The 23,751-nt window shown below is 45.0% G+C and overlaps 2 protein-coding genes across 2 annotated transcripts in view; one reads left to right on the top strand and one right to left on the bottom strand.

The window, feature by feature from the left end:
• Window positions 1–1,928: 1,928 nt before the first annotated feature.
• On the bottom strand, window positions 1,929–2,663 carry LOC134352217 (uncharacterized). Its single transcript, XM_063059511.1, has one exon. The coding sequence runs from the start codon at window positions 2,661–2,663 to the stop codon at window positions 1,929–1,931; it is 735 nt and encodes a 244-aa protein (XP_062915581.1).
• Window positions 2,664–4,857: 2,194 nt separating this feature from the next.
• slc17a8 (solute carrier family 17 member 8) overlaps window positions 4,858–23,751 on the top strand; it is an 89,427-nt gene continuing 70,533 nt past the window's right edge. Inside the window, exons 1-2 of the mRNA XM_063057602.1 lie at window positions 4,858–4,934; window positions 17,923–18,181. Of these exons, the coding sequence (XP_062913672.1) occupies window positions 4,858–4,934; window positions 17,923–18,181 (336 nt within the window). The remainder of the gene's footprint in view (window positions 4,935–17,922; window positions 18,182–23,751) is intronic.

The following is a 23,751-nucleotide window of genomic DNA, read 5'->3' as shown; positions in this document are numbered from 1 at the left end:
CATCTTGTGAGGTTAATTAAATTGAGTTTATTGTCTGATACCAGGAGAGTAAAACAGAAGCAGGAATAGTGAACTGGACAAGGACTCTGGACTATGACTAGGGTGGGTCTAGGGGTCTGGGCTAGGACTCGGAATTGGATCCCAGAACTAGCGGCCACATGAAGAGGCTACGGTATGGACTCCGAGCCAGAGACTGGACAAGGACCCAGTACCTGGGTCTTGCCCTGGGCTTGGACCCCAGAACCAGCCATGGACATGACATGGGCTAGGGAGAGGAGGAGCATGGAAAAACAGAGTCTCGGTCTCGGGAGAGCAGGTACATGGAACCATGGACTCACACACAGAACAGAGAGCCGGGACCCCTCCTTGGGTACAGGACATAGGGCCGGGACTCACACACAGAACAGAGAGCCAGGACCCCTCCTTGGGTACAGGACATAGGGCCGGGACTCATGTCCCCCCGCAGGGCAACGGCAAGATGGCCTGACTTACCCCACGGAAGTGAGGACAAGACACGACAAGACATGACCCCCCATGGGGCAACGGCAAGATGGCTAGACTTACTCCACGGAGGTGAGGACAAGACAAGACCAACATGAAAGAACACCAGACAGTACCTATCTAGCTCCGGCGATAGAATAGACCAAGGTGCAGGCGAGGGCTGCAGACGAGGGCTAAAGGTGAAAGGGGCAGAGAAGGGATTCAGACAGGGGGGTAGGACAGGAATCACAGACCGCCAGGGCCAGGACTTGACTCGGTACTTGGATGCCACCAGGGCCAGGACTTGACTCAGAACTTGGGTGCTGCCAGGGCCAGGAATTGACTCGGTACTTGGATGCCACCAGGACCGGGAATTGGCTTGGAACTTGGATGCCACCAGGACCGGGACTTGACTCAGAACTTGGATGCTGCCAGGGCCAGGACTTTGACTTGGTACTTGAATGCCCCCGGAGCCAGGACTTGACTTGGAGTATCCAGGTAGTGGCGAGCTCTCGACTCGGCCCGGGAACAGTAGACAGTGGTTCTTGATTCCCTCCGGTGGGTTAACTGACGGACGCACCTCAGTGAGGAAACTTTGCAGGCTCGCTTTGGCGAGGTAACTTGACAGGGGTGCTCCGGTGAGGAAAGGCGAATTACCGGCACTCGCTTCGGGTGGAGACTAGGCTTGCTCCGGCCAGATGACACTGGCACGCCGTACCTTGGTGACTTTGCAGACGCTCTCACGCAGAACGGCTGAAAGCCGGAGACTATAAACTACCGGTTCAGCCGAGAGTAAATTGCCTCTAATCACCAAGGCCGAGGGACACAGGAAACAGGGAACCAAAGGGAAACAGGGAGTCAATGGTCCGGATCGTAACATAAACAAAGTAAATTTAAAGAGACCCCAATCCGGACTATGACAGATTTGTTTTTGTTTGTAATGTGATTGTACAATAGTACTGTAGTGGTTTGAATTTATAATAAATGTATTTTTAAAAAAAATCTGGTCCTGAAGAACATCCGAGAGACAAGAGGCGAGATGCTCTGGAGCATCACACAAAGTGCCAGAGGAACTTAGCGAGCAGGCAGCATCTGTGGAGGCAAATGGACAGCTGAACGGTCTCAGCCCAAAAAAAATTGACTGTTCATTTCCCTCCACAGATGCTGGCCGACCTGCTGAGTGTCAAGAAGCATAGAGTATCAGAGACCATTCAGCGATGAAAGATAACTTTAATAGTAGACTTTAATAAGCCACAAGAGGGCACAAAACAAGAGAGAACAGAAACTAAACACAACAGACAACAAGGTCAACTTTAGGCAGGGAGAGGGAAAGTTCGGAGCAACTGATTGAGTCTGGCTGGTTCAATGAGTGAACAAGGACAGTGGATGAGAATGGGTTTAAATAGGCTGCAGGTGATGAGTCTGGAATGAGCGGCTGGTGAATCCTATCAGCTAGGTGGAGACTGAGATGTCGGTATGTGCATATTGGGAGGTATCAGCAGGAACAGACTGGGACATGTCAGCAGGAGCAGATTGAGAGGTGTCTGCATGTGCAGATTGGGAGCCGTCTGCATGTGCAGATTGGGAGGTGTCTGCATGTGCAGACTGGGTAATGTCTGCATGTGCAGATTGGGAGGTGTCTGCATGTGCAGACTGGGTAATGTCTGTATGTGCAGATTGGGAGCCGTCTGCATGTGCAGATTGGGAGGTGTCTGCATGTGCAGACTGGGAGGTGTCAGCGGAAGCAGATTGGGAGGTGTCTGCATGTGCAGATTGGGAGGTGTCTGCATGTGCAGACTGGGTAATGTCTGTATGTGCAGATTAAGAGGTGTCTGCGGGAGCAGATAGGGAGGTGTCAGCGGGAGCAGATTGGGAGGTGTCTGCATGTGCAGATTGGGAGGTGTCAGCATGTGTAGATTGGGAGGTGTCAGCATGTGCAGATTGGGAGGTGTCAGCGGGAGCAGATTGGGAGGTGTCTGTATGTGCAGATTGGGAGGTGTGGGAGGTGTCAGCGGGAGCAGATTGGGAGGTGTCTGCATGTGCAGACTGGGAGGTGTCTGCGGGAGCAGTCTGGGAGGTGTCTGTATGTGCAGATTGGGAGGTGTCTGCATGTGCAGACTGGGAGGTGTCAGCGGGAGCAGTCTGGGAGGTGTCAGCGGGAGCAGATTGGGAGGTGTCTGCATGTGCAGTCTGGGAGGTGTCTGTATGTGCAGATTGGGAGGTGTCTGCATGTGCAGACTGGGAGGTGTCAGCGGGAGCAGATTGGGAGGTGTCTGCAGGTGCAGACTGGATTGTATCAACGGGAGCTGGCCTGACACTAAGCGTTGTGTGTTGGTTCCAAACACAATTACCGGTAGTGCTTCAACAGTTTCATTACCGAACTAATTTCCGAGATGTCTCCTAACCATCACACCTTGTAATTTTGCGGGGGCGGGAATTGCCGTTTGTTGATTTGGATCGAGAGGGGAAAATGTTTTTTTCTTGACAAAAATCTGATTCAATGTCTATGAAAGAATCGAACGCAGAAAGAGAATGTCTTCGCTCTGTGTGGTATGGAACTCTTGTATCTCAGTTCCACATCTTGGGGAATTATTCACACACACTCAGAAACTAATAAGACTCGCATTATTAAATGATTCCGCCATCTAGACTACCGCTAAGAGATGTTACCCGAATCAACGTGCGAATTTTAAAAATACGTATTCGTTTAAATAAACTGTCCGAAGTCATAATTATAACGTATAGTTTCAGTACATATTGGAGTTCCTGCTTGAGCTCTCAGGTCCTCTTCCGCTGGTCTCTTAAATTTAAACAATCTTCCTCAAAAGAGAATGAGGGGCGGCATTGCAGTGTAGTTGTTGGCCTAACGCTTTACAGTACAGGAGAGGGGGTTCAATTCCCGTCGCTGTAAGGATTTTGTACATTCTCCCCGTGATGGCGTGGGTTTCCTCTGGGTGCTCCGGTTTCCTCCCAAAGTCCAAAGGCGTACCGGTTGGTAGGTTAATTGGTCATTGTAAACTGTCCTGCGGTTAGGCTAGTTGCTGGGCGGCACAGCTCGAAGGGCCGGAAAGGCCTGTCCGCTCTATATCTTAATAAATAAATAACTGGCAGATCTGCTGTTTCAACTACACTCCTAAACTGTGGAATTCAATACCTAAAATCATAAAAGATACAGACTCACTTGACACTTTTAAACACCAGCTCAGAACCTACTGATTTAACTTTGCTTTTAACTAACATCTCTTTGTCATTTATTTTCACGTTTGCACTTTATCCCAATGTAAAGACAATTATCTCGTTTGTATGAAACTGGTTTGTATAAAGTGCTCTATAAGTGAGTTATTATTTTAATATATTTTTTCTCAGGTCAAGCTGATAAAACCTGAGATTAGGGCACAGCCAAGCACACCCATTTCTCAAATGTTAGGAACTTCCAGACTGTTCTAGTGGTGTTTAGTATTGTGGCTTTCTGGAGATTTACATAAATATTGCTGTGTAGGCCTAATTGTTTAATGCTTTTGTGTAGTGAGTTCGGGATGACATCGGTTATAGATTAACGTTGTTGTTGTTGATGTTGTTGGTGTTATTACATTGACACGGCGCAGCCGAGGGAAGTGATGGGGCGGGATGGCTGATAGGACTCGGCTGCGAAATAATTTATTGTCGGGAGGAGTGTCTGGGTGTGTCTGAGAGACCGATGAGATGTTCTATCAATACTTGGTCTTAAAAGATTCATGCACGTTCCACTTCAGGGCTGTGGGATTTCACAACGCGTTTCCATTCTGGGTGTCAGTTACACGGACACCAGAGATACAAGCCAGGGTTGCTATCACACCGGACCCGCCTCAATGAGAAGAGCTGCATCACCGTCAATTTTTAATGAAGGTCCCGTCCACCTCCGCTCTCCCGCATCTTGCGTTCTAACAAGGATTTAGGAGGTAGACAAGATCTCCGGCGGTGAAGTTCTTCTGAACCACTTGGCTTATTTTTTTTTTGTAGAGGCGGTGGGAGGGCTTTGGCGATCTGCTAATTCTCTTTGCTCAGTCTCTCCCCGGAGAGTCTCAACAGTCCACACAGCCGTTTGCTGTAGAAACTGTAACTTTGTCTGGATTCCCACTGTAAACTTCCCAAAGCAACTGGTTGGACAGGGAAAGAGAGAGGAAGAGAGGGACGGATAGACGGAGAGGGGGAGGGAGAGAGAGAGAGGGAGAGACTGAGGGGGGAGAGAGAGAGCGAGAGAGAGAGAGGGGGGACTATCTCACTGAGAACAGTATTCACACAGCAGCTCTAACAAAAGGACCATGGACAGCGCCTTTGTCGAGCATCACTACTAGTGGAGGATAAGAGGAGAGGCTCCTTCCGCGTCAAGCAGCAACGATGTCGTTCGATGGATTTGCAACTCTCAAGGAGAAAGTCAAGTACACGGTGGGAGATTCCTTGGGCCATCTCCGAAGGTACTGAGAGAGAGAGAGTTTAAAACTAAGTTTATAATGTTGCAACTGTTATAAATCCCGCAGATCCATATCGTCCGGTCATAATTCGCGTTTTATTTATTTGAACAACGCCTTTCTTTAGACAGATGATCTTCACAGAAGTTTGTACAATTGCATCGGTGTGATCATAAAACGAACAGACATTCGTAGGAGCAGAATTAAACCGTTTAGTTAATCGAGGCTGTTCGGCTAATTTACTATCCTTCTCAATCCCATTCTCCGGCCCTCTCCCCGTAACCTTTGATACCCTGACTAATCAATAACCTATCAATCTGCGCTTTAAATACACCCAATGACTTGGTCTGATCTCCACGATTGTCTGTGACAAATAATTCCACAGAATCAACACCCTCTGGCTAAATAAACTCCTCCTCATCTCTGTTCTAAAGGCTCGTCCCTCTATTTTGAGGCTGTGCCCTCTAGTCCTGGACTCTCCCACTATAGGAAACATCCTCTCCACATCCACTGTATCTCTGTCCTGCAATATTTGATAGGTTTCAATGAGATCCCCTCTCATTCTTCTAAATTCCAGCCAGTACAGGCTCTGAGCTGTCAAACGTCCCTCATACATTTACCCTTTCATTCCCAGAATCATCATCTTGGTAGAAATCTGTACAAACGAACCGGTGTGTTCACGGTCCCACTGCAAGCGTACATAAACACCAAGACAAAAAGGTAGAAAATGACCCCGGGCACTGCACAAGTTCTCCTACATTTTAACTGATTTATTCACGTGTTTTACCTCAAAAGACAAATATTAATCCTACTCTATTTCTGCTTAAAATAAAAATGATCTAATCTGTAGTCGTTTCCTGTAAAGGAAATGCTTGTAATTGAATGCATTTGAAGTCTAAGCATTTAACCTAGACCATAAAACCATTAGACACGGGAGTAGAATAAGACCATTCGGCACATCTAGTCTAATCCGCCATTCCATCATGGCTGATTTATTATCCCTCTCAACCCCATTCTCCTGTTTCCCTGTGACCTTTGATACCCTTACTAATCAAGAACCTGTCAACCTCCACTTTAAATATCCCCAAAAACTCGGCCTCCTCCTCATCTCTGTTCTAAATGGATGTCCCTCTAAGGCTGTGCCTTCCGGTCCTAGACTCTCCCAATCAACACCAAGAATAATCAAAAATCTATCAACCTCCACTTTAAGTGCACCTAATGACTTGGACAGTCAAAGTTTCAGTTCAAGACCCATCATCTGGACTAAGAGATGGTTGAGTAAGACCCAGTATTAAACCTGGACTAGATTTTATTTTTAAATTAACAGATAATTTAACCAGATAGTTCATCCTTTGAATTTTTGAATGGGCACTGAACCCAAGTACACTACCTCACTTTTTTTTCTTTTTCTTTGCTGTCTGATTGCACTATTCATTGAATTTAATTATAGGATCACAGAAAGGTACAGCACAGAAACAGGCTCTTCAATGCATCTAGTCCATGCCGAACCATTTAAACTGCTGACTCCCAATGACCTGCACCTGGACCCTAGCCCTTCATAGCCCTACCATCCATGTACCTATCCAAACTTCTCTTAAATGTTGAAATCGAGCTTGCATGCACCACTTGTGCTTTGTAGCTCATTCCACACTCTCACTACCCTCTGAGTGAAGAAGTTTCTCCTCATGTTCCCTTTAAACTTTTCACCTTCACACTTAACCCATGATCTATATACTAATATATAATCAACTTTAATAAACAGTGCAAAAAAGAGAACAATGATTGTAGTTAGTAGTTTTTTTTATTATTATGTATTGCAATGTACTGCTGCCACAAAGACAACAAATTTTATGACAAATGCCAGTGGTATTAAACCTGATTCTGATATTACTTACAGGCTGCTGACATGTGTGAGTAGAAGTGTTTGAATGCAAGTTTATAATTAGATCAATACTAACTGAATAGATTTAGAGTGACAGGGTTATAAAACAGGTAAACAGGCCCTTCAGTCCATCTCACCCATTCTGACCAAAGGTCATCCTGTTTGTCCACGTTGGTCCATATCCCTCTAAATTTTTCCTATTCCATGTACCTGTCCAATTGTCTTTTAAATGTTGTTACTTGTGACAAAAGGTCCTTTTTTGTGCTATAGTTTTCTGTGACTCTATGACTCTCTGGCTTTTAAAGTTCTTGTCCTTGTTTTTATTAAACTCATCCATGATTTCTGTCCCTCCTTTTCTGAAATCTCCTCCACCCTACTAAGCTTTCATGAACTCTGAGTTCCCCCAATTCCAATCTCTGATCATTTCTGAACTAAACCAGTGGTGACTTTGCCCTCAGCTGGCTTCAGTCTGTAACATCTCCCCCAGCACTCTCTTCCTTTGAGATTCTCCAGCTTGCTGCCAAGTTGGAGCATTCTGTGAAGCTCCTTGGGACATCTCTCCAGCAGCAGCATGTGAAGTTGCTGTTACTGTATTAATGATATTTGGAGTTGGATATTTAAAATGAAATTGATATGCCAATTTGTCCAGTTGAAATAAAGTTGCAGCAGTTCTCCAATGCCATCCAAACCCTGGAGTGTCTTATGCTCCTGAAACCTGCACCTACTGGTGCTATTTATAATTCATAAGTGTTCAGGATGGGTTTCTTAAGGTTGTCATAGCTGGGCAGGTTATTTAATTAACTATTAAATAATCCCAATGGCACACATCTCAAGTAGCCTCTGACAAACAGGCACGAGTCTTCAGGTGTGGCTTAGCTACTAAGCCTGGTGAAACCATTGCTGCTGACAGAAGAAGACCATAAGACCGTAAAACACAGGAGGGATTAGGCCTTTTGGCCCATCAAGTCTGCTCTGCCATTCAATCAAGTCTGATCCTTTTATTCCCTCCTCAGCCCCACTCCCCGGCCTTCTCCCCATAACCTTTGATGCCATGTCCAATCAAGAACCTATCAATCTGTACCTTAAATACGCCCAATGACCTGGTCTCCACAGCTACATGTGGCAACGAATTCCACAAATTCACCACCTTCTGGCTAAAGAGATGTCTCTGCATCTGTTTTAAATCAACATCCTAAGGCTGTGCCCTCTTGTCCTAGACTCTCCCACCATGGGAAACATCCTTTCCACATCTACTCTGTCTAGGCCTTTCAATATTTGAAAGGTTTCGATGAGATCCCTCCTCATCCTCCTAAATTCCAACAAGTATAGACCCAGAGTCATCAAACGTTCCTTATATGATCACCCTTTCATTCCCAGAATCGTCCTTGTGTACCTCTCTGAATTCTCTCCAATGCCAGAACATCTTTTCTTAGATGAGGAGCCCAAAACAGTTTACAATAGTCAAGGTGAGGCCTCACCAATGCCTTATAAAGCCTCAGCATCACATCCCTGCTCTTGTATTCTGGACCTCTTGAAATAAATGCTAACATGGCATTTGCCTTCCTCACCACCGACTCTACCTGCAAGTTAACCTTCAGGGTGTTCTGTACAAGGACTCCGAAGTCCCTTTGCCTCTCAGATTTTTGGATTTTCTCCCCATTTAGAAAATAGTCTGCACATTTATTTCTTCTACCAGAGCGCATGACCATGCATTTCCCAACACTGTATTTCATTTGCCATTTTCTTCCCCATTCTCCTAATCTGTCAAGTCCTTCTGCAGCCTACCTGCATCTGTAAAGGTGGGTTACTGGCACTTTAAAACCAGTCATTTCAGGCAGAAGGGGCTTATCAGTTGTGGTTGGCAGCTCATCTGGGAGAAGGAAAACTCTCATCTCAAATACCTAGTACCTTGCAGCTACACTCATGGCGAAGGCTTCGGGAGTAAACCCCATGGGAAAAATCCGGAGCTGGAGTCCCTACATTGAACTGAACACTGACTGGCAACTCCTGCAATGCCGCTGGTGCCAAACTGTTTCGGTTTCTGCTGTTCGTTTGGATTCAGCAGCTGTATGGAGAGTGTGAGCCTGCTACGGGGCAACAGCTTGCTCTGCATATTGTGCTGCCCTGGCTTGTGTATCGACTGCGTGGACAGTAAGGACACAACATCGGTGGTCAACCCTGTTTAGGACGGTTGTTATATCCCATCCCATGGGAACCCCAGTTGTTTCCTTGCAGCAGTGTCTGTTCAGGTCTCAGAGCCAGCAGTTCCAAACCATGTAAATGACACCCCTGGATCAGAACAGTCAGTATAGCCCCCCACCCCCCTGTCAACACCTAGTGACAACACAGACACAGGAGACCACAGGTGCCGACATCTGGAGCAGAAAAGACAAACTGCTGGAGGAACTTGGAACAGCTGGACTATAGAGGTGTACAAGATGGAGGTATAGAAGACAGTTACCAGGATGCTGCCTGGATTAGAGGGCATGAGCTATTATGAGAGGCTGGACAAACTTGGGTTGTTTTCTCTGGAGTGGCGGAGGCTGGGGGGTAGCTGATGGAGGTTTACAAGATTATGAGGGGTATAGATATAACAGTATCTTCTCCGCAGGCTTGAGATGTCTAATACCGGAGGGTATCTTTTGAAGGTGAGGGCGGTAATTTTAAAGGAGATATGAGAGGCAGGTTTTTTCTTACATATAGAACATAGAACATAGAATAGTACAGCACAGTACAGGCTCTTCGGCCCACAATGTTGTGCTGACCCTCAAACCCTCCCATATAAGCCCCCCATCTTAAATTCCTCCATATACCTGTCTAGTAGTCTCTTAAACTTCACTGGTGTATCTGCCTCCACCACTGACTCAGGCTGTGCATTCCACGCACCAACCACTCTCTGAGTAAAAAACCTTCCTCTAATATCCCCCTTGAACTTCCCACCCCTTACCTTAAAGCCATGTCCTCTTGTATTGAGCAGTGGTGCCCTGGGGAAGAGGCGCTGGCTATCCACTCTATCTATTCCTCTTATTATCTTGTACACCTCTATCATGTCTCCTCTCATCCTCCTTCTCTCCAAAGAGTAAAGCCCTAGCTCCCTTAATCTCTGATCATACGGAGACTCGTGGGTATCTGGGATGGTGGTAAAGGCAGATACAGTAGGGGTTTTTAGGAGCCATTTAAACAAACACCTGAATGTGAGGAAAATGGAAGGAGATGGACATTGTGTAGGCAGAAGGAATTAGCTCAGTTAGCCATTTGATTATTAACTTAATTGGTCCAGCACAACAGCCAAAGGGCCCTTTCCTGTGCTGTACTGTGCCCTATGTTCTATTTTCCTAAGATGATAAGAGGCATCGATCGAGCAGACAGAGTGGAAATGGCTAATATGAGAGGGCATAATATAAAGTTGATTGCAGGGAAGTTTCGGGGGGGATGTCAGGTGTAGGTATTTCACTGAGAGTGGAATGAACTGCCAGGGCTGCTGGTGGTAGATTCATTTCAGAGACTCTTAGATAAACACATGGATGATAGAAAATTGGAGGGCCATGTGTGAGGGTAGGATTAGATTAACCCTAGAGTAGTTTAAAAGGTGGGCATAACATTGTGGGCTGAAGTGCTGTAACGTTCTATGTTCTATGAAAGTGTTTGGAAACAGAATTAATAGTTGTCTATAATAGTTGGATGATATAATTGTAGATGAAGGAAAGGATGAGGAACTAATTGGAAGAGGGCCAGTCTGAATGTTATACTCTCTCAGCTCTTCCACTCTGTTAAGAATCTCACAATTCTCTCCTTCCCCTTGCCTCTTGTATTTGTAGACATAGAGTCATAGAATGCTACAGCACAGAAACAGGTCCTTTGGTCCATCTAGTCCATGCTGAACTGTTTTCCTGGCTACTCCCATCAGTCCGCACCTGGACCATAGCCCTCCAAACTCCTCCCATCCATGTACCTAATGAAACTTCTCGTAAATGTTGAAATCAAATCACATCCACCGCTTCCACTGGCAGCTCATTCAACCCTTTCACCACCCTCTGAGTGAAGAAGTTCCCCCTCATGTTCCCCTTATACATTTCACCTTTCACTTGTGACCAGTAGATGTAGTCTCATCCAATCTCAGTGGAAAAAGCTGTTTGCATTTACCCTACGTATACTCCTCATAATTTTGTATACCTCTGTCAAATCTCCTCGCAATCTTCTACACCCCGGGGAATAAAGTTCTAACCGATTCAACCTTTCCCTATATTATAAGTCCCAAGATCTGCAACATCCTTGTAAATTTTCTCTGCACTTTTTCAATCTTATTTACATCTTTCCTGTAGGTAGGTGACCAAAACTACACACAATACCCCAAATTAGGCCTCACCAATGTCTTATACAACTTCAACATAACATCCCGTCTCCTGTATTCAATACTTTGGATTATGAAGGACAATGTTCCTTTGCAGTTAAAGGGCTCTCTTCTAGGGGTCCTAGTCAAGATGTCATATGTCAAAGTTCTGGAATTACTGAAGTAACAACTGAAATTCCATTAGGATTTTCGAAAGGACAGGTGCTTGTGAAGTATGGAGGAACAAGAAAGGAAATGGGATTCATTTCAAAGAGCCGGTATGACCACGATGCTGTGTGACCTTCTTCTGTGCTGTCAGATAATAGTTGAGTGGAATGAGTCCAATTGGGATCGGCAGTTGTAGAAAGTCCCTCTGTGCTTGTCTTACTGTCCATACTGGTGGGGATATGGAATGAGCTTTCAGAAGAGGTGTTTGAGGTGTGTGCAGCTACAAATGCTTAGTGGTTAGCATTGCACTATTACAGCGCCAGTGACCCTGGTTCAATTCCACCGCTGTCTGTAAGGAATATATACATTCTCCCTGTGACTGTGTGAGTTTCCTCCGGGTGCTCCGATTTCCTCCCACATTCCAAATGTACGGATTAGTAAGCTAATTTGTCACATGGGTGTAATAGCACTGGGCGGGCTTGTTTTATTTCTAAATAACTAAAATAGAAGACAGTTTGGACAGGTACATGGAAAGGAATGGTTTAGAGGCATGTTGGCAGATTTGGGCCCTTTAGGGTGTGCTGTCTGGCATTGGAGAGGGTCCAGAGGAGATTCACCAGAATGTTCCCGGGAATGAAAGAATGAAAGGGTTAACATGCGAGGAGTGTTTGATGTCTCTGGGCTTGTTCTTGCCGGAGCTTAGAAGAATGAGGGGGGATCTCATCGAAACCTATCGAATATTGGAAGGCCTAGATAGAGTGGATGTTTCCTATAGTGGCCTAGTCTAGCACCAGAGGCACAGATAGAGTAGATGTGGGGAAGATGTTTCTTATCGTGGGGAGTTCAGGACCAGAGGGCACAGTTTCAGAATAGATGGGCATCCAGTTAGATGGGGAGAAATGTCTTTAGCTAGAGGGTGATGAATATGTGGAATTCATTACCACAGATGGATGTGGAGGCCAAGTCATTGGATATATTTAAAGTGGAGGTTGATAGATTCTTGATTAGTAAAGGCATCAAAGGTTGTGGGAGAGGGCAGAAGAATGGAGTTGAGAGGGATAATAAATTAGTATTGATGGAATGGTGGAGCAGACTCAATGGGCTGAATGGACTAATTCTTCTCCTATGTCTAATGGTTTTATATGGGCCAAAAAGTGACAAACAAGGCTTGTTCAAGTAGAAAACCTGATCAGCATGGACGAGATGGACAAAAGGGCTATAGACATCAGAGATATTGTAGATGTTGGAAATCCAGAGCAACGCACACAAAATGCTGGAGGAACTCAGCAGGTCAGGCAGCATCTATAAACCGTTGATGTTTCAGGCCCAGACCCTTCTTCAGGACTGGAAAGGAAGGGGGAAGATGCCAGAATAAGAAGGTGGGTGGAGGGGAAAGGAGGACAAACACGAAGCCAGGTGGGTGAGGGAGTGGGGATGAAGTAAGAAGCTGGGAGGTGATATGTGGCAAACGTAAAGGGCTGAAGAAGGAACCCGATAGGAGAGGAGAGTGGACAATGGAAGAAAGGGAAGGAGGAGAGGCACCAAGGAAAGGTGACAGGTAGGTGGGGGTAAAAGGGCAGGTAAGAGAAGGACCAGAGTGGGGAATTGAAGAAGAGGGAAGGGGGAGGGAGAAGGTTACTAGAAGTTGGACTTATACTGCAGCTTCAATAACTTCTGCAGCAAGTCCCAGAGCTCTACATAATCAATTGATTAGTTCTGTTTTGGAACTGTGGTTGATGACAGAAAGTGGGAATGTGTCAGGTGACTTTCACTCATGTACAAGTGGTAAAAGCCATCACTGGCTATTGTTAATGTGCTTTCATAAATGCCCACTGATTTGTGACAGCACCACCAATGGAAAGAGTTGACTCTACTTAAGCCCAGAAGACCATTCAGCCCATCCAACCTGCTCTGCCATTCCATCAAAGCTGATTTAATTTCCCTCTCAACCACATTCTCCTACTTTCTCCCCATTTTCTTTGTTACCCCGACTAGTCAGAAACCCATCAACTTCTGCTTTAAATTTATTCAATGATTTGGCTGCCACAGCCATCGAAGGCAATGAATTCCACAGAGCGGGGTTACCATCCTATGGGTCCATGGCATAAAAAAAGGCTGGGATCCCTCACCATGGATTCACCATTTTCTGTCTAAAGAAATTCCTTCTCATTTCTACTATAAAAGAACTTCCTTGTATTCTGGGGCTGTGCCCTCTGACCCTAGACTCCCCCACTAGAAGAAACATCCTCTTCTCATCCACCTTATCTACGTCTTTTAATATTTGATAGATTTCAATGAGGTCTCTGCTCATTCTTCTAAACTCCAGTGAGTACCCTCTATGCCTTTTCTTATCTTAAATTCCTTCAGCAGGTTCCCTCACCAACTTCCCCTATTCCAAGGCAAACATTCCCAGTTACTCTATTCCATCCACAGAACTAAAGTCCCTCAAACCTGGAATCACTTCAGTAAATTATTTCTGCAACCTTTCCAAAATTTTACATCCTTCTTAAACTGTGGTGGCCAGAATTGGATCTAATACTCCAGATGTGACTGAACCATTTGGCGTATTGGGTGCAGTTTTGCTCACCTACAGAGAGCAAAGATATCAATAAGATTGAAAGAATGTACAGGAAATTTACAAGGATGCTGCCAGCACCTGAGGAGCTGAGTTATAGGGAAAGGTTGAACAGGTTTGGACTTTACTCCCTGGAGTGGAGGAGAATGAAGGGAGATTGGATGCAGGTATACAAAATTATGAGGGATATAGATAGGGTAAATGCAAGCAGGCTTTTTCCACTGAGGTTGGGTAAGACCAGAACTAGAAGCCACGGGTTAAAGGTGAAAGGTGAAATGTTTCAGGGCAACAGGAGGGGGAATGTTTTTGCTCAGAGGGTAGTGAGAACGTGGAATGAGCTGCCAGCAGAAGTGGTGGTTGCTGGTTTGATTTCAACATTTAAGGGAGGTTTGATTAGGTACACGGATGGGAGGGATATGGAGGGCTATGGTCCCAGGTGTGAGAGTGAGAATAACAGTTTGGCATGGATTAGGTGGGCTGAGGGGCCTATTTCTGTGCTGTAGTGCATTAGGGTTTCTTAAAGGATATTCAAGACTTCATTGCTCTTCTATAAAGCCCAGGATCTGCTACTTACTTCTAACGACTTTCTCCATCTGCCCCACCCCTTTTAAAGTACTGCAGACACATGCCCATAGATCTTTCTGTTCTATTACCCATCATTGACCCTCACCATCCGGGACATGTCCCCTTCCCATTATTACCATCATGGAGGAGGTACAGGAGCCTGAAGACGCATTTCAGGGACAGCTTCTTCCCCTCCACCGTCAGATTTCTGAACGGTCCATGAACACATGAACATTACCTTACTATTCCTCGTTCACACCACTCATTTGCTTTTGGAACTTAACAGTAATTTTTTGTCTTGTACTACTGCTACCAAACAACAAATGCCATAACAGTGATGATAAACCTGATTTTGTTGCCATTACAGGAATCTGCCTTCTGGTTTATATCGCCTTCTTCATGCGTCTGACCGGAATGCACACTCAGTGACTACCATTTCATGTCACCTGGTGACATCTGCCTCCTGTCCGCCCATCTCACCAGCCTGTCTAAGTCTCCTTCGAATATCGGACCATCCTCCTCACCTTCTGTCAGACCTCTACACCCAAGCTCTAATCAATAACACAAAGCTTGAGGGTGGTAACTACTCTCTGCTTCCTGACAGTTCATCAATTTTCCTTCTATGTCATTATAAGTTTCATAAAACCATAAGACAAAGGAGCAGAATTAGGCCATTCAGCCCATCGAATCTGCTCTGCCATGGCTGATTTATTATCCCTCTCAACCCCATTCTCCTGCCTTCTCCCCATAACCCTTGACACTGTGACTAATCAAGAACCTATCAGCCTCCAATTTAAGTATATCCAATGACTCGGCCTCCACAGTTGTCCGTGGCAATGAATTCCACAGATTCACCACCCTCTGGCTAAAGAAATTCCTTCTCATCTCTGACCTAAAGGGACATTCTTCAATTCTGAGGCTCACATGCTGGAAACATCCACTCTATCTAGGTCTTTCAATATTTGATAGATTTCAATGAGATCCCTCTCCCCTCATTCTAAACTCCAGCAGCTACAGGCTCGGAGCCATCAAAAAGATGACATATGTTAACCCTTTCATTCCTGGAATCATTCTTGTCAACCTGCTCTGAATGCCCTCCAATGCCATCACATCCTTTCTTAGGTAAGGGGCCCAAAACTGCTCACAGTACTCAGTGCTGTCTGACCTGTGCCTTATACCTTTTACCTCGGTGTCTTTACTGCTGATTTTCCTGGAACTCAGTTAGGTATGAACTCTCCTAGGTGAGCTGCCAAGTACGGCTGACGAGCCTCATCTGTCTGGATTGAAGACTCCGAGAACATAGAACATTGGACATAGATCACAGGGCACAGGGCACAGAAGACAGAAGAGAGAACATAGTAGAGTATCAGATGGGTCCTCCAGCCACAATGTGTTGATTCATATAAACCTACTCCACAACATCGACTGTTGATTTCCTGCCATGGATGCTGCCTGATCTGCTGAGTTCCTCCAGCAGTTTGTGGATTCCCAGCATCTGCAGAATCTCTTGTTTCTGAGAGTCTATATATGTGTCCACTCCAGACTGTGTCATAGAAACATAGAAACATAGAAAACCTACGTCACAATACAGGCCCTTCGGCCCACAAAGTTGTTCCGAACATGACCCTACCTTAGAAATTACTAGGCTTACCTATAACCTCTGATTATCCACATGATCAATGCCTCTCATCATCTTATACACCTCTATCAGGTCACCTCTCATCCTCCGTCGTTCCAAGGAGTAAAGGCCGAGTTCACTCAACCTGTTTTCATAAGGCATGCTCCCCAATCCAGGCAACATCCTTGTAGATCTCCTCTGCACCCTTTCTATGGTTTCCACGTCCTTCCTGTAGTGAGGCGACCAGAACTGAGCACAGTACTCCAAGTGGGGTCTGACCAGGGTCCTATACAGCTGCAACATTACCTCTCGGCTCCTAAACTCAATCCCACAATTGATGAAGGCCAGTACACCGTATGCCGCCTTAACCACAGAGTCAATCTGCGCAGCTGCTTTGAGCCCTGAATCTCTCTTGAGAAACAGATTGTGTGCATTTACTCTCTCTATGCCCTTCAGGATTTTATACACCTCCGCAAGGTGCTCCTTAAAGCGTCCCAACCTGCTCACCCTCTCTCCATGATTTCAGACCATAAGATATTTAGCCGGCTGATGTTGCAGTGGCATCAGCACCGGACTCCCAAATTCAAACTCGGGCAGTCCCTTGCACGCTTCTCTTCCGTGCTGGGTTGAGCATCAAGCCAGCAACTTGGCCTTGTAAAAACCTGATAAATGCTAAAGAAATGGTAAGGTTGCCGTCCGATGCACCACAAGGCATGGAAAGGAATAACAGCTATAAGACATAGGAGCAGAATTGGGCCATTCAGTCCATCCAGTCAGATCTACCATTCCATCCTGGCTGATTTACTATCACTCTCAACCCCATTCTCCTGCCTTCTCCCTGTAACCTTTCACACCCTGACTCTCCTAAACAAATTCCTCCACATCTCTGTTCTATTGGACGTCTGTCTATTCTGTGGCTATGCCCTGTTGCTCTGGACTACCTCACTATAGGAAACATTTTCTCCACATCCACTCTATCTAGGCCTTTCAATATTTGGTAGTTTCAATGAGATGCTCCCTCAAATCCTGACAACATCTTAATATATCTTTGTACCTGCCTCAACCACTTCGTTCCACACACTGGCCACCCTCTGGGTGACAAAGTTGTCCTCAAATAATGTTGATCTTTATTGCTGGTGGATCAAAGTTTAAGAGTAGAGAGGTCCTACTGCAATAACACAGAGCTCTGGTCAGATTACAGTGGAATATTGTGTACTGGACTGGTCTCCCCACCTGCATAAGGATATACTTGGAGCAGAGAGGGGATACAGCAAAGGTTCACCCCACTGATTCCTGTATTTGCCCTCTGAGGAGAGCTTCAGCAGATTGGCCAAAGAGTCTCTTGAATTTAGAGGAATGAAAACTAGAAATGTAAGTGGCTTGACAGGAGAGATGGACCAAGGATTGGGGTTTTCACAATCAGACACCACAAAGATAAAGAGCAACACACACAAAATGCTGGAGGAACTCAGCAGGTTGGGCAGCATCTATGGAGAGGAATAGAGTGATGTTTCACATTGAGTCCCTTCATCTGGACTGGAAAGGAAGGGAGAGGAAGATAAAGGGATGGTGATTTGGAACTGAGATAAAAAGAGGATCCTTCACCCTGGGGTGGTAAATTTCTGGAATTCTGCACCCAAGAAGATTGGGGAGTCTCTGAGTCTGAGCATCGTAGGGCTCATTGGGCTGGAAGAGTTTGTTATCGTGCTGTATCTCTAAATAAAAATCCTCCACCATTTTGTGTGTGTTGCTGCTGATTCCGGCCTCCTGTACCTCGAGATTTCATGTAACATTGTACTGTAATTGAGGGTACGATGCTTCACACACAGACTGATGCCGATATTGTAATCCCTCAAGGGTCGTAGACGGCACCAACGTGGAGGAGGAGGAGGAGATGGAGCTGAACGAGGACGGTCAGCCGGTGAAGGCGGGTGCATTGAAGCGTCAGCCACTGTGTGATTGCGATTGCTTTGGAATGCCCAAGCGTTACATCATTGCCATCATGAGCGGGCTGGGTTTCTGCATCTCCTTCGGCATCAGATGCAACCTGGGTGTGGCGATCGTGGAAATGGTCAACAACAACACCGTCTACATGAACGGCAAAGCAGAGATCGAGGTGGGTGCCACATTTCTGGGCAAGGGTTGCCAACCAAAGGGGAAAGGGGGTAAAAAGAGATATGAAATCCACAGTTACATCAGCGTGGATATCTTCACTCATCTCAATGCTGAATTACTCTCTCCTCACGACTACCATCAGGAAGGAGGTAGAGGAGCCTCTGATCCCAGACCACCAGGTTCAGGAACAGTTATTACCCTTCAATTATCAGGCTCCTGAACCAGTGGGATAACTTCACTCACCTCAACACTGAACTGATTCCACAACCTACACACTCACTTTCAAGGACTCTATACCTCATGTTGTCAGTATTATTTATTTACTTATTTTTATTTGAATGGTTTGTCCTCTTTTGCACATTAGCTGTTGGTCTTTGCTATGTCTAGCTTTTCATAAATTCTATTATATTTCTGTATTTTCCTGTAAATGTAAGAAAATGAATCTCCAGGTACAATGTGGTTACATACACTCAGTGGTGTCTTTATTAGGCACGCCTGTACACCTGTTCGTTAATACGCATATCTAATCAGCCAATCGTGTGGCAGCAACTCAATGCATAAAAGCATGCAGACATGGTCAAGAGGTTCAGTTGTTGTTCAGACCAAACATCAGAATGTGAGTGTATGGTTGGAGCCTAGGAAGTACTGTCTAAGCAGGTGGTGGAGACAGTGACCTCAGAACACTTGAGAAGCATGCATACAGGCACTTGAATCACCAAGGCACACAGGGCTGGGGTCTTAACACACTTTTCGTCCCTCTTCCCTCCGGGAGAAGGTTCAGGAGCTTGAAGACTCGTACGGCCAGATTTGGGAACAGCTTCTTTCCAACTGTGATAAGACTGCTGAACGGATCCTGACCCGGATCTGGGCCGTACCCTCCAAATATCCGGACCTGCCTCTCGGTTTTTTTGCACTACTTTTCTTCCCATTTTTCTATTTTCTATTTATGATTTATAATTTAAATTTTTAATGTTTACTAATTTTAACTATCGTTAGTATTTTTAACATTTAATATTTGTAATCCAGGGAGTGTGAAGCGCAGAATCAAATATCACTGTGATGATTGTACATTCTAGTAACAATTGTTTGGCGACAATAAAGTATAAAGTATAAGGTATAAGTATAAAGTATAATGTGGGTAAGTGGGAGCAGTGTAGTTAGGTACGATGGCTGGTATAGACGTGTTGGACCCAAAGACCAGTTTTCATGCTATACAAGTTTATGATATTTTCAAAAAGACTCGTGTGACTTTTGATGCTTTTAAGGCCATGTTGAATAGACACAGGGTGGAAAGAATAAGAGGTGACGTTGATAGGGTGGAAGCTCCAGGGACTTTGTAAACACGAGCACACAGTGTTCAAGTTAACATATAAGGGGTGTTTGTCGGCTCTGGGCCTGTCCTCGCTGGGGTTTAGAAAAATGAGGGTTACTCTCATTGAAATATTGAAAGGTCTAGATAGAGTTGATGTGGAGAGGATGATTCCTATAGCGGGGAAAGTCTAGGACCCCAGGGGACAGCCTTGAAATAGAGTGATGTCCATTTACAACAGAGACGAGGAGGAATTTCTTTAGTTTGAGAATAGTGAATCTGTGGAATTCATTGTCACAGACAGCTGTGGTGGCCAAGTCATTGAGTATATTTAAAGCAGAGATTGATAGTTCTTGATTAGTCAGGGTGTCAAAGATTATGGACAGAAATAGGGTTGGGAAGGATATCAAATTAGCCATGATGGAATGCTGGAGCAGACTCGGTTGGCCGAGTGGCCTAATTATGCATCTCTGTCTTGTGGTAGGGTTCCCAACCTGCAGTCCATGGACCCCTTGCTTAATGGTATTACTTTGTGAGATAAAAGAAGTTGGGAACCCCGTCTTATAGCCTTAAGTTGAATAGTCTATTTATACTGGGATGTTACGTGGTCTGCTGGACACTTAAGAAGTAGCTGGACAATACTTGAATCGCCAAGGTAAAAGGAGGATGTGGATGAAGTGCTGGAAAATAGGATCAGTGCAGATTGCATTTTGAGGTTAGCATAGATGCTGTGGGACGAAGGGCCTGTTTTGTGCTGAATGCCTGTATGACTCTGTGAATTTTCAGAGTGTCAGGAAATCCCCAATAGTATCCTCACCCCCGCACCGCAAGGCCATCAGTGGTGTGACGAGTGAGCAAAGAATGAAGTCAAAGTTTAGTTTATTGTGATCTCCCCAATGCCCGTCTGCACAGGTGCAATGAAAAGCTTACCTGTAGCAGCATCACAGGCACTCAACATTTCCAAGAAGAATAGAAACAAAAATTATACAAGAAAGCACACAATTTGAACAAAAAAACTGCGAAGTCCATTGCAGTACAAAGTGGCCACAGGACTTCTATACTGAGGTATTGATGAGGGTTGTGCTGGTTCAAGAACTGAATGATTGACAGCCAGTAATTGTTCCTGAACCTGGTGGCATGTGGCTTCAGGCTTCTGTACCTCCTGCGTGATGGTGGTTGTGAGAAGATGGCAAGGCCTGAGTGGTGGGGATCTTTGGTGAGGAATCTTGAGGCAGTGCCTCCTGTAGATACTACTGATGGTGAGGAGAAATATGTCTGTGATGTGTTGGGCAGAGTCCATTACTATCTGCAGTGTCAAATTATTTTAGCTGTTCAGGTCTCAGTTTTGAAATAAATCCTGCAGACTTTTATTTTGTTAGTGTTACTGCCTTTAATTTTGATATTCAGTTGGACTATGTCAGGAGGGCAGCCATTTTGTCTTTCGGTAGAGTTTCTCGCTCAGATTAAAGTACATGTACACAATCCTCTTTGTTTACACCATTGAAATCATCATCTTTTTACTCTTACTCAATAGTATGTGTGAGTCCTTTCATTATTCCTATCTCCTCTGTCTCCGGCACTCTCTACAGTAAATAGGGGTGCTACATATTGTTTATTTATTTACTTTATTGAGATACAAGGTGGAACAGTCTCTTCCGGCCCTTCGAGCCACATCACTCAGCAATCCCCAAATTAACTCGAGCCTGATCACAGGACAATTTACAATGACAATTTAACCTACCAACATGAATATCTTTGGAATGTGAAAGGAAACCAGAGCACCCGGAGGAAACCCATGCAGTCATGGGGAGAATGTACAAATTCCTTACAGGCAGTGGAGGGAATCGAACCCGGGTCACTGGTACTGTAAAGCGTTGTGCTAACCACTACACTACCGTGTGATGGGAATCGAACCCGGGTCACTGGTACTGTAAACCGTTGTGCTAACCACTACACTACCGTGTGATGGGAATTGAACCCGGGTCACTGGTACTGTAAACCGTTGTGCTAACCACTACACTACCGTGTGATGGGAATTGAACCCGGGTCACTGGTACTGTAAACCGTTGTGCTAACCACTACACTACCGTGCTGCCCTATTTTTAGGAAGATCTTTCTGGAAAAGTCTCACCATAGAGGCCTCACTCATCTGGCTTGAGTACACCTCGCCAGGGTCACCCCAGCCCATCTCATCTGCAGTAAGCAGAGGTGTCTCTGACTGCTTCACTTCAAAGATCTCACTTGACCATTACTGCCCCAGGCTATTCTTGCCTGGACGTTGTCTTCAAACCTTGCCTTACCACAGCCTCCACACCATCGTACCAAATACAAATACAAATACGATTTCCCAGGTGGACGTAACTTTCCCTGGGTATATTTGTGCTTCTGCACACTTCAACATTCATTTCCACACAGCTCTATCTCCCTCGTTTCCACCCTCTTTGGGAATTTCTTCTTCACGCCCCCCTCTTAGTTCTGAAGTCATGCATCTAGATGTCTGAGATGGGGGTCAAATCCAGAACCTTATGGTGGCTGAGTGTCACAAGTCACGTAATTCTACAGATGCACGGTAGAGAGCATCCTAACAAACTGCATCACTGCATGGCACGGAAACTGCAGTGTGGCAGACGGGAAGGCTCTAGAACGGGTAGTCAAAACTGCCCAACCCATCACCAGCACCAACCTAGCCACCATTAAAGAAAGGTGCTGGAGAAAGCAGCCAGTAACATCATGAAGGATCCCACCTACTCTGCTCATGGACTGTGTGTCCCACTCCCATCCGGGAGGAGGCTACATAACATCCACATCAGGGCCACCAGACTCAAAACCAGTTACTTTGCTGATCAACACCTCCACCCACTAACCCACCCCTCCACACCCCAGCCACAACTACTATATCATTTCCTGTCAGTCACCTTATGTACAGACACTCCTGCGCCTAGCATTACTTTATGGACATACAATCAACGTATATAAGCTATCTCATGTATTTATATTATTGTGTTCTTTATCTTACTGTGTTTTTTGTGCTGTATTGGATCTGGAGTAACAATTATTTAATTCCCCTTTACACTTGTGTTCTTGAAGTAACATTAGTTACAGCTATTGTAACATTCCATCTACAGAAATTGTGCCGTGCAGGTAAGCAGTGAAGTGCAGGGTCACGACAAGGCAGATTGTTAGGTCAAGAGTCCATCTTAATGTACTAGAGAGCCATTGAATAATCTTATAACAGTGGGGTAGAAGCTGTCCTTGAGCCTCGTGGGACGTGCTTTCAGGCTTTTGCCTCTTCTGCCTGAAGGGAGAATGTCTGGGGTGGGTGGGGTCTGTGGTTACGCTGGCTGTTTTACTGAGGCAGAGAGAAGTGTAGACAGAGTCCATGGAGGGGAGGCTAGTTTCCATGATGTGCTGAGCTGTGTCCACGACGCCTTGCAGCACTGTCCCCTCTGAGCTGTGTGGGTGTGCAGCCATGCAGTTACTGAAATGCTCCCGTGCACATAGCCTTTGTTGCCTTTTTACATAATGTTAATATAATTGTGAAATACCCTGTAATTAAATATGTGTTAACGAATATATTCTATAATTTTTCTAAATAATTAAGCTTTACTTTGAAACACTTTAGACCTTCAATGTACTTACATTGCCAGTGTTTAAGTTACAGCACTGTTACAAATTGTAATAACAAACAGAATGGAAGTCGGTAGCTCATTGTTAACAAACTGCCAATCCACTGAATGCTGACCAAAAACTACTCAACTACTATTACGAGCTACACTGTGGGTGTTACACAGCAATACTGAGATTTCAAATTGGTCATTTCTGAAAGTTAAGACTGGTTCAATTAAGACGCTCACTGATATGTTGAACTATGTGCTTAGAAATGAAGAATTTGAAGAACTAACAATTCCTGTTAACATTGTTGGAACATTTCAAACTTCTAGTGCTGATTGCAAACATGGATTCAGTCTTATGAATTCAATAAAATGTAAATCCAGAAACAGACTAGAGGTGGAACATTTGGATGTTCCAGTGAGGATTAAGACATATCTTCATCTGGATGTGAAATTAGTCTGGACAGTGCTTATAAACAATGCATTTGTAATAAAGACAGAAGAGAAAAAAATTACAAAATGTGAAAGATTTTCTTTGTCATACTAGCTTTCATTATATCCTCCAAAAAAAATCAATCAAAGGTATGCAATTTTTCAATTTTTAGTATGCTTGTTACAAAAGATAAACATTTAAAGAGTTCATGCTGTGTA

The sequence above is a fragment of the Mobula hypostoma genome, chromosome 9 (assembly GCF_963921235.1).
Source record: "Mobula hypostoma chromosome 9, sMobHyp1.1, whole genome shotgun sequence".
Taxonomy (NCBI): Eukaryota; Metazoa; Chordata; class Chondrichthyes; order Myliobatiformes; family Myliobatidae; genus Mobula; species Mobula hypostoma.
The sequence above is the reverse complement of the archived record's forward strand: the minus strand, read 5'-3'. Positions and strand labels throughout refer to the sequence as shown.

Excerpts from the sequence above, each read along its gene's own strand:
- LOC134352217 (XM_063059511.1), bottom strand. The coding sequence starts at position 2,663 with ATGCAGACACCTCCCAATCTGCTCCCGCTGACACCTCCCAGACTGCTC.